Source organism: Microtus ochrogaster, linkage group LG3 (assembly GCF_000317375.1).
Source record: "Microtus ochrogaster isolate Prairie Vole_2 linkage group LG3, MicOch1.0, whole genome shotgun sequence".
NCBI classification, from domain to species: domain Eukaryota; kingdom Metazoa; phylum Chordata; class Mammalia; order Rodentia; family Cricetidae; genus Microtus; species Microtus ochrogaster.
In genome coordinates, this window is record NC_022029.1 from 34,786,583 (window position 1) to 34,798,481 (window position 11,899).

General features: G+C 40.5%; 1 protein-coding gene across 11 annotated transcripts in view; it reads left to right on the plus strand.

Moving 5' to 3' along the window:
- Positions 1–11,899, plus strand: part of Slc8a1 (solute carrier family 8 member A1) — a 299,892-nt gene that overhangs the window by 237,050 nt on the left and 50,943 nt on the right. For 3 of the 11 annotated variants that reach the window (XM_026785858.1, XM_013351349.2, XM_026785859.1), the window contains exons 4-7: positions 2,180–2,200; positions 2,626–2,643; positions 6,425–6,493; positions 11,494–11,624. In XM_026785858.1, coding sequence (XP_026641659.1) covers positions 2,180–2,200; positions 2,626–2,643; positions 6,425–6,493; positions 11,494–11,624 — 239 coding nt within the window. The remainder of the gene's footprint in view (positions 1–2,179; positions 2,201–2,625; positions 2,644–6,424; positions 6,494–11,493; positions 11,625–11,899) is intronic. The other 8 variants (XM_013351350.2, XM_026785860.1, XM_026785863.1 and 5 more) reach the window with 3 other exon arrangements.

An 11,899-nucleotide genomic window follows, 5' to 3' on the forward strand; every position in this document is an offset into this window, starting at 1 on the left:
ATCTAATAGTAACTTATAAGAAATTACAGAAAATTCAGTCATCAGGCTTCTTAGAGAATCTGGTTTGGGGAGGGCTTTTTTTTTCTTTTTTTATTTTTGAGACAAGGTCTCATGTAGCTGAGGATGGCCTAGAGCTGATCCTCCTGCCTCAACCTCCAAAGTACTGAGAAGTGTGTGCCAATCTGTCCAGCTCCACCCTTTAAGAAAGCAATTAATAAGAATAAGGAGCCTTAAGACTCATGCTGTCAATATGCTAATGTCCTTATTTCGATATGACATCTTCTGTATCATCAAATACATCACTTAGCCGTAAAGCTAGACATGATAGCACATGCCTGTGATTCAAGTGCTTGGGAATTCAAGGAGGAGAGATAGAAAGTTCAAGGGCAGCCTGAACTACATAGCAAGATCATCTCTCAGTGGCAATAATAATAATAATAAACTCTAACAAATAATGGACCCATACATATGAGACCACAGTCATATGTATGAGATCAGTTTTGTAAACACTTAACCCTGACTTACACTAATCCTACCCATACTCCAAAATCTTTTGATACTTACAGAATTAATACAATTTTAATATGAATAGTAATAAGAAAAAATTGAAGTGTTATTCTTATAGTTATAAGATTTTTTTAACATTTTTGTTAATTAGGTTTTGTAGGGTCTTGCAGTTTTAGAAACATTTGCAAAGAGAAGCCAATTCTGATCTGAACTATTCCCTACTTTCTAATAGACTCAATTTCAAATAGAAAAGGAGAATTTCATTTAATTTTTTAAATGTAGGGCAAGAAATGCAGTCTATATGCCCAATTCCTGTGTAGGTTTATCATTTGCAGAAACACAATCTCACATTCCAAGAACTCACTGAACTCAGAGTCCATCTGAGAAAAAAAAAGTTCTTTTTCTATCATGCTTGACTTAAGCACAAAATGCAACAGAAGTAATGGAAAAAGAATCACTTGGGAGTCATTTTAATGCAACTCATTTAATAAGTCCCATAGTCAGTAAACAGAAAGAAAAGAGACTTCAAAACAACTATGTCTTCTTAAGATGGGATCAAAGATGCCTCGTTAGCATCTGGTAAGAAGCACTTAGTTCTGAATGTGTGCTTCCAAAGAGCTGTCTTTTATCTCAAGGAAGAGTGTCTTGGCATCAGCTCTTTTGATTGTCATTTTAGTATAATATGCCCTCATATTAACACAAATTAAAATTCCTTGATGGTGCTGTCCTGTTTTATACCTGCCAAATGAATTTTTCTCAGTATGAATAAGCTTACCGACATCATTTGCCTAGGTTCCTTCTGCATCCACTACCAATATACAGGGGAAACTGGGCTGAAAACAGGCACTTGGAATATTCCTGTAGACAGTTCCTGAAGTCTTTAATTTGACTTGCATAGCAGATTAACTTTTATTAAAATTAAAGTGCTATCGTCCCAGTTGTACTTAAAGAATATAATCTAAACAGCTACATTATAGATGGGCCCACATTCCTCACTCTGTCAACTCCTCTGGAGTTCTATGTCCAGTAGAAAGCATCCAGGTCAGCTTACTAACATGTACAAGTTACTGACAAAGGCACACAAATAAATGTCTATTTAGGGCTTCTTAGGACTTGAGAATTTAAAGAGTGTACCCGATTTTGAAGGAGTCAAAATATCTTCTAAGTAAAATATGCAGAGAGATCTTTACCCAGGTCAAAATCTTCCAGGAGGGCAATATGACGGATTTTTCTGGGGACTTTTACCTGTTAAGAGGAAATTGAGGTCTTTAGTCACTAACAACTTCCAAGCATTTGATATATTAGCCCTCAGGTGGTATTTATTGGAAGAGACCCAACCCAAACCGAGTTAAAGATTACCGTCTCCAATATTCCCACTAGATTTTGTATGCACTGTTTGCTAACAACTGTGGGAAAAATATCTTATGAGATACATAGAGACATATAATAAAAATATAAGGTGATTTTTTTCAATCACACAGAAATATTCCTATTGGGGTCATTTGTTTGGAAATGTCCCCAACATTGCATTCAATAGGGGTGCACACATTTTTTAAGGGATGGTTTCCCCCAGTCTACCAAAAACTGCCTGGATTTCTTTCTGCTAATATTCCTCTTTCATTATTCATTTGTTCTCTTATTCTGTGTTTGTCTCTGTCTGTTTCCTTCACAGCCGGGTTGTTGAGTGAGCTTGGTAAGCATTTCATTTCTTGCTTTTCCTTTCCATTTTTATAGCTTGTTTTCCACTTCTCTGAGATGATACTGTAACTCTGGATTATTATCTCTGTCTGTGGACTGGCCAGATTTTTGTTTAAGAATGTTGGCCTCATTTTAGTTGAAGCCAAACCATTCATATTACATTTTTAATTTAATGTATATAGACATTTTAGAGGGCCAGTGATTCCTCGGGTATTTCACAAGAACTACAATCATGCACTAAATTGCATAGTCTTGAGAGAATGTGTTCAGTTATGACTGAACTTTTAATATTCTTCTTAATTATAAATCTGGCAGATTTTCATAAGTCAAGTGGGTTATCAAGCATCATAATGTCACTAGTACTTGTTATTTGTAATGTAAATTAAATTATGACATTTCTTTTCTTTTTTTCTCTTTTAGGTGGCTTCACATTAACAGGTATGAATTTTTCAAGTCTAATACCACCTAATTATAGTTTTTCTGTCAATGTCAACATAATACAGTTTTTAAAAATTATTTTCTTGTTTTATTTCTTTTTAATGAAGGAAAATACCTGTATGGTAAGATAATGCCTTTTAAAAGTTCTTACTTTTGCCCAGATAACCTAAACACCAAACCAAATGTAACCTGAATTACTATTTAAGTGTGCCCCTTACTATCCTTTGGTTGGTTTTACACATTAACAACAGCCTGTGTGTGTGTGTGTGTGTGTGTGTGTATGGTGTCATATTTATTTGTAAGAAAACTTACAGGGACGGCCTCTAACTGTTTATATTTTGGAACTAATCTACAGGTACCCTCATAGCACCAAGAATTTGCCATATACTCTGATAGATGCTACACAGTGTACCAGAATAAGAAAGACAGGATTGCTGGTTCCCGATGGTGGATATGACAACCACACAAAGTTCATGGCTCAGGATCAACAGGATCCTAAAAGTAGATAGATGATGTCACATCAGAAGAGGATAACAATCCAAGCCCTTCTTTGATCACTTTGCTTAGTACTAATAGCATGGTAACAACAACTCTCTCTGCTATTTGAGGTGCCTTACAAAGCCATACATAAGCATTCAAGATCCCAGTAAGAAAGCTTGAAATCTTTAATTTCAAAATTCTGCCATCTCCAAAGCTAGTTCCTTGTGCACAGGTGGAAATCTTTCCTAAGGGCAGTGTCTTTCCGCCCTGCGTACCTTCTCACCTTTTCAGGATCATTCCTGCAGATTTAGAGGGGAAGGGTGATTACCCAGTAATGGCTCAAACTTGCCCGAAGTTGCAGGTTGAAAATGTCTCTAGCGACCCACTTAGATGGCCTTTTGTAATATGTGAGACAAATACCAAAATTTTCCAATGTATTGCGCAAATAGTAAATCAGAAAACTAGAAAAAAATATTTGAAGGGAATATTATCAAGATTTCTAGTCATGAAGACACTATGATAGGCTTGGAGTTGATATCAACCTCTGTTAGTATTAAGTCATGAACACTGAGTGCCAGGGTGGCTCTGCCCACAGCAGAACTTTCTATGTATGGCAGTTCTGTATGGATGACTGCCCCCTACTAGTCTCTAGACACCCGCAAATGACAGAATTACTTGTAGACTCTCAGAGACACAGAAATTAGAAATACTTAAAATGTTAAACATGGTAGTCTCCTTACAGAAATCCCTGAATCTGACTCAGCCGAGCCTCTCCCAAGTCAGAGTTTCCAGATTCGGCCCTCCAGGAATTGGCCAGATATATACAGAAAATGGTAGAAAAATGGTGCTGTGGATTGTCTTTCTAAAGAAACCATAGTCTCTAGAAATAGCACATCAAATAGCTGTTCCTTACACTCTATGCAACCTGGCGAGACTCTACACAGTTTCAGTCCAGAGTGCATGTATGTCTTTGGCCATCTTGCATTATACATGCGAGGATTTCATTTCTAAGGCTTTCTTTTCATGCCACTTGAACCACCCTCCCTTGCAGTATCTCAGTCAGTAGGATCCTCATTTTCTTTTCTTACAGATCCTACCCATAGCTTTCCATATCCCTCATGTCAGCATTTCCTGCCTTGGCTGCATCCTGCATCCAACATGATGCAATCTCTTTCTCTAAAAGCTTCTACAATATGAGTAGTTCCCTGTGTCCTCGCTATAGCTGGAACTTTGGCCAAAATAAGAAGTCCTTTCATTGTTGACATCTCCCAATACATAAATCAATGCGGTTAGAATGGGAGGATTATTCCAGAACTCTCTAGAAATTTCTACATTGGCCTAACTGCTACTTATCTGGATACTGTCTAATTTCATATTCTCCTTCTCCCATAAAACCAGAAATACCAGGGTTCAGTATTGCTACTGATGCCTCTAAGAAATTTCTGCAACTTAGGTCTGCACAGTGAGCAGCGGCAACAAGGCCTAGAGAGTCCTCTTTGAAGTCACATTGAAACTTTGAAGTCAAGGCTTTGAGGGACAAGGAGGAAGAGAAGAATTAATGTAGCCTTTGGAGTTAGCCTGCAGGTTTTACGTGAACTTGCATGGATGAGTACAGATGTGGAATTTAGAAAAAGTATATATGGAAATGAAAAAAAAAAAACCCGTTTGGTCCACAGCCTCACACCAATAGTTGAGCCCTTGTTAGTAATAGACATTGAATGCTGGAGGTGCCTTTGAAATTTGCAAATCTCCACCTGCTGTTCTAGCCCTTGTCTTACCAAATGACCTGTGTTTAAACCTATGAACTCGTGCCCTCTGACTTATGGTTTTATGATAACATTATAACTCATTAGAGTTTATAATGACTATTATTTTATCCCCGTTCTCTTAGACTTTATTGTGCACACTTACAGGAAAAAAAAAGGTTCAAAAAGATTAACCTTGGATACCTCATCCAAGATGCTGACAGCCACATTTTCGACTCTGATTGAAAGGCCCTTTGGTGATTATCCCACCACTAGCCCTGTCATTTGGCTGGTCCTATAGTACGAACCATTTCCTTCTCTCTTTATCTTTACATTATACATTGGGCCCTTTATCAATCTATATAACTATATCTCATAAAGAACAATCATTATGAATGGCAGTCAAAGAATGCATAAAGGAAAATGCCCCAAAGGGAAAATTAGATTACATAGGTAGAGATAACTTTAAATAAGATTCAGTATCCTGACTAAATCTGGAGAGTTGTATTTCCCCTAAAACTTCTAAGACTTGCAGCTATAGCTCTCCCTAAAATTTTATGGCATTCAATATATGTCCTTAATATTGCTCTTCTGATCATTCTGTGGTCGTGTAACAGACTTCAGATGCATGTCTATTTAAATGGGCCAAACTTTGAGACTGCTGACACTTGAGAACACTTCCACCGCTCCAACGTATGGGTTAGAGGGGTAAAGCCCCTCCATCAAAGTTGCCTCATTTTTACAGACAAGAAAGCTGCATCTCCAAGAGGCAGAATTCCTTGCTCATATTTAAGTAGAAAACAAGTGGCAGGGCTGGCCCTGAGTCCAAGTCTCCAGAGTCTCAGTTTTGTTCTTGGTAGCTCTTTGTAGATGAAGACAAGGTGGACCTTGCAACCACCTGGACAAGAACAGTGAAAGTCTGAGGCCTGGTTAATGGATCTGCTGGGGAATAATGACTTGTCCTTATTCCATGGAAACATAAATGATGCTTTCCAGTCTGCACAGGAAATGGATGTAGTGAGCACCTTCATAAGGGTTCTGTATTCCCTGAACTTCAAAGAAACGTGTGACAGAAACGGAGTAGATACTACCTGCATTTATATGTGGGAAAATGGAAAAGATGGCCTACTATACCGATGGCACCAATTGGCTTCAAAAATTAGAACACAAGTCATTATGCCAAGTGCTTTCTGTTGTCTTATGATGCCTCTGGAACCAGTTATTGAAGGACCTGGCTCATCCATTTCAAACTCTTGCTATGCTGATTGCACCTCTCACCCCAAGGAAAGAGATTCGTTTTCTCATCCACCAAACTTAATCAAGCATGATTGGGTTTGTCTTATGGACCATTTACCTCCCATTAGTGGGTGGCAATCTCTATTGGTAACCACCAGAACTCCCCCTTGTGGCCTACAGGGGGTGACCTGTAACCAGCCACACTAACATGGCTTGCAGTGTGTGCGTCTAGGTGCTGGTTTTGCTTACTAATTTCAAAAGGCACTGAGAGCTAAGCAATTTGATCCATCCTGCTGATTTTCTGCCTGTCCTTTTGCTAGGCCAGCCTCTCTTCAGGAAGGTTCAAGCTAGAGACCACCTGCTTCCCTCCACTGTAATCAGCATTTCAGGTACTCGTTTTACTGTGGCCCTTGAGAGCCACAGCCTTCAGGTATATGCTTTATTAGAATCATAGATGGCCTTCCCTGGGTCTTCTGAGATAATGCCGATTGATGAGTGACTCCTCTGACACCTGGGATACTGTGAGTGATGAAGAATCAAGGGCAGTAGAGAGAGATAATATGGACCTACAGAGAGTTTGATCCAATCAATGCCTTCTTTCTCTCAGATTTTAATATGTTTCAAATTTCTTGCAAATATCTCTTTTACATGTAAGTTTTATATCTAAGTGTAATGAAAATTCTTAAGAAAAAGAAAGCACGACCAAAACGGGTGTGTTTTCCACCAGAATTGTGCCTTTCCTGGTGTACAAAGAAACAAAGGGATGCTGACAGGGCTGCCCGAGGATCACGCAGCCCCCCTGGTTCTGTGAGGCATCACAGTGTGGATGCCTAGTCAACTCCTGGTGTGGAGTCAGTTGCTGAGGACAACAGTACCTCCTCCTTCAGTCATCACTGTTGCCCATCACTGACCTCGCGGTGGAAGTACCTCTGCCTGACCCTGAGGGTCCCCCTCACCCTCACAAACCATATCTCCACCCAACAATCACATTTCTCAGCTCCCCCTACCAATTTTCCTCCTAAAAGATCCCTAAAAATAAAAATCTTCCTGGGTTCTAATCAGAGAGGCCAGCAGGGGCTGAAACATTGTCAAGTGGCCTGTTATCAAAATAATCCTGAGAAGGTTTTCCCACCGCCAGCCTTTTCCCCACCTTCTAAGGCCTATATTGTTTTTTGGTACTAAGACAAAGTAACAACAAAAAGACAACTAGGACACTGGCGCCTTGACAGACCTCTGCACTGAACGGGCCATGTGGGTGAGAGTGCCCTCTAAAAGGAGTATCTCCCCTCCCCCCTTCATCACTACGATGCTACTTCAAGGTTCAGCGTCAACCAGGAAGCATTAGAAGCAGTTTTACAAAATTCCATCTACTTTGAGAACTCACGTACCTAAAGCTAATGATTTTTGTTGTTTATAGACATCAATCACTGTAAAGGACAATAACCCCACCCTGGTGATTTTATCCCAGGGACCTCTGTGTCCATGCAACACCAGCTTGTAGCTATGGTTGCTGATAATGCACAGGGTCAACAACTGGTGAGCTTTACCAGTATACACATGTGCATCAAGAGAGACAAAGAGGCCCAGAGCTGCACACAGAGAATTAATTTGCTCTAAGAAATGGAACTCAGACTCCATTGTGTTGTCACTCTATATAGGCAAGGAAATAAAGTGACCTAGGCTACAAAGAAGTAATCTGCTTTGATCCATTTGTCAAAAGAGAAAAAGAAACAAATATAGTAATCGATGCTAAAAACTGGTGTTAACCATTTCCCTGTTTAATAAAGCCACACCTAAGGAGAACACTGGGGGGGAAAGGTTCAGCTCTTTTCTTTGTCACCATAAATCTCTACATCGACTAGGTGGTGGTGGCACACACCTTTAATTCTAGCATTTGGGAGGCAAAGGCAGGCAGATCTCTGTGATTTCAAGGCCAGCCTGGTCTACAGAGTGAGTTCTAGGACAGGACAAAGCTACACAGAGAAACCCTGTCTCAAAAAATTAAAAAATTAAAAAACCAACTCTACTGCTAATATAACAGTACTGTTGTAGATCAGCCATAGGATTTATCCACTTGCCACCTCTCAACTACACAACTGTAACAATCTCTTAGATGTACATATTAACTCATCAAATGAAAATAGCCCTGACCTTTCCATGATGCTGTGTCCATGTCCAAACTATGACCACTCATCTCTGCACCTCCTAGTCATCCTTGCCATCATAATCACCTGGAAAGCTCTCTACATGCTTCAAAGATAGCTTCAAATTAATCCTCTTTCCTGATACTTATCCATGACTTCTGTAGGCAGAAAGAAAAATTCTCCCCACACTGGTCCCTCAGTCACCGCCACACTGATTCTGGTTCTTCATTCATTTGCCTCTTTTCCCACTAAACCAGAAGTTTCTGGAAGATAGCTGAAGAAAGAGGAGGACTGGGTCCGTGCTGATATATTCTAAGAGGACAATACCATGTGTTTAAATAATGGATGGTCTTTTTATTTTAAAAAAATGAGCAGATGAAAAATATTACTAACGGTAACTTGAAGAATCTCATAACAAATACTTGAGTAATTTTTCAGCATTCCATCCATTGTACTAGACATAAGCAAAGACAGCCCAAAGAGTGCTGAGGCGTACCCTAGCTCTGCAAACCTACAGACTAGCTATGTGTATGTAAAGATAATTTAAAATAATCCCAAAGCCACATGAAACCATTCAACACGCAGTAGATATTAAAGAATTGAGTGATATTTACTAAATCCCAGTTGTCAGTTGGCATACTAATGGAAGAAGGGCCTTAAATATAAGTAGATGAAGGTGTAGGAGTATTTCTTGGTAATTGCATGATGGGTAAGCCCATGCTTTGGAAAGAGAATTTAGCAAGAAATAGAAACAAGCTCCCTACCATTTCTTTATGTGAAGATCAAACCTGTTTAGACAAGATGTCCACATTTCAGCTTCTTATGAGATTTTTGTGAAGGTTAAATACTAACCAAATTATAATGTACATCCCGTGATATTTTTAAAATTACCTTGTCTTTTACTTAATTAAAAAAATCTAGTAAGATTTTTGTCATAAGTGGAAAATAAGCTAATTATTTTTACAATGAAGAGAATGCCATTAAATTCTGGCTAGTCAAGCATTCTGCGCCTATAAACTATTTTATCTTAAACGAAAGAAAGCCAGATGTTGGGAAGCAGTTATAGACCTGAGAGTGTCAAACCATGTACTTGTTGCTGACCAGAAAGACTGAAGGATTTGGGGGCACCTTTTCATTCATAGGATGGATTCAATTTCATTCGCTGCCATACCCATATTATTTTTCACCATTTTCTGGATCTGCTTCATTCTGTGAGATGTTTCCATGAACAATCCCAGTACATGATATTTTCTCCCTAACCACTATATGTTTTCTATCTAGATTACCTTGAGCCCCATTCAAAACAACTTATAGTTTCTAAGAACATCACAGAAGTGATGGCCACAATAAATATTCTCCCACACATAGCTTTGCACTTCAAATAGATATCTAAGTGGCAATATTTCTCTTGGGGGAAGTCATTTACTATTCAGGGTATGTCAGAGAGTTGGACAAAGGCACAAATAAAATCAACCTGAAGAGCCAGTGACATTGTCATGGGCCCAATGATCAGAAAGCAGTGAAGAATCAAGCTATGATTGATTTGAACACTAGGTAAACTGACTTCACACATGGCCACCAATCCCTTGACTGAAAAACACAGGATTTCAGAAGGTAGTCTTGGAGACTCTACCCCTTGTCTCTCCTTGATTTATAGCTTCCCAATTCTTGTATAAAATCCCTTGCCACTCTTACAGTTAAAATTAATCTCCTTTTCTATCTGCTTTGCCTTTGCTCGTATTCAACAGCTTCTCAACAGACCAAATAACTCATTTTCGTTTTCCTTTGATTTGGTGGGATTAAAGACCACTGGGGATTTTAAATGCATTATTTTAGAATACATTACTAAGTGCATGCTAAAGAATGTGTTAGCAGATACACTCTGCTTCTGCCATCCATTCCTTCTGACACGTGAAATCAAAGGTGCTAGCTATACTTCCAGCCCCTCTACCCCCCAACCCCAGTCCTCACAGTAGACTGCTGGCCAAAAATCATCCCTTAAAACCATTGCTAGATCAATAAATAGAACCAACTATAGCCACAGGGTCCCAGAGCAGAGAGGAAGCTGTGTCTGTGCAGGAAATAGAAGGTACGAACCCCTGCTGATACTGATGTCTAAATGCAAAAGGCAGGTCAGGACGCCTGAACAAAAAGGTCAGCCCTTCTCAGTCTGGATGACTCAGACAACAGACTCCACTTACAGGCAATTGCCCAGATATCCTGGAGGCGAGAGCATCGGAGTGGAGGTTTTTCCATAGCAACACCTCTGTCTCCCTGGATATGAGTGCTTCACTGGGCTCTGAGGAAGTAGCCTATCATTTCCCAGCATCCTGGACCTGAAGGTCAAGGGTGATTACAAGTGTTTGCCCTCCACAGATGCTTGGCCTTGTCAGTCTGGGATTTATCCCAATGACTACCATGCAGAGAGAGGTAACTGTGAGGTCCTCCTCATCAACAGACTCTTTCCTGAGAACCCTCCACCCCCTGCCTCTCCTAGAATGAGAGCTTACTTGGTGCTTCTGGAAGTAATCATTCCCACAGAGTGAATATTAGCTCCCCAAAGGCCTCACCCTCGCCCTCTCTGTTTGCTTTAAGATTAACATGGTCAGAGCTTTCCTAATACATTTCACCTTTGCACCCGAGAGGACACACTGGGGCCCAGCCATCTCCAGAAAATGTAAAATGGATGTTTCAGAGCTGAACCTGTGACAGGGACTCTTGACAAGCGTGAAGCTACGAAGGAGATCAGAATATCCCTCTCGTGTCTCTTTGGCCCTGAGGCATTTTCTGATGCATCTAGAAAGAGAAAAGGAAAAGACCAAACTCTCACTTCCCTCAGGGTTACTTTAAGACTTTTAATTGTGTTTCCCTTTAGTCACGTGTTGGAAAAAATGTGTGCAGAACGCCAAACTGGCCAGCTTCACAGAAAACAGCTGGATGATTCCCTCGGCATAAACAATATGCAGCAGGGTCCTTCTCAGTGACATGCCCTGAACATGGCTTTTCCCCATCCGAGCTTTCACATGAGATGAGACTGAACTATATTTCAATCTTCTGCTGCTTCAGTGTGGCACTGCCCCATCGACCAAGCTCTGCCCCTTTGTCCCTCACCCTCCCTATCTCACCCAAGAGACTTTTAATTGGTCCTTAGGGCATCTTTGCTCCCTGCTTTTCTTATAGCAGGATCCTGGGACTTGCAAATCTGAAGGAGCGCGTTGTTCACACTCTTGCCTTCCCTTTCCCAGACGAGTATGATGACAAGCAGCCACTGACTAGCAAAGAGGAAGAGGAGAGGCGCATTGCAGAAATGGGGCGCCCCATCCTGGGAGAGCACACCAAGCTGGAGGTGATCATTGAAGAGTCTTACGAATTCAAGGTAAGCCTGTCAACACTGCCCACCCCATCAGCTTGCTCGAGGTGGTTCAGTGTGGTCTGTGCCCTAAGAGCCTTCTGGGGACACTGGAAAATGTGATTTCACATACAGGCTCATTCCCTAAAAGGCTGTCAGATCCAATTTGAAAAAGTGGAGTCAGCAGAGAACCAAGAAATCCTGTACAGTAAACAGCATCATAGCCACAGTCCAGCAGGTGACATGCTCTGTGACCTAGTCAGAACTGTCCCTTGAAAGGAGGGCTTTGTCTCAAAGGAGAC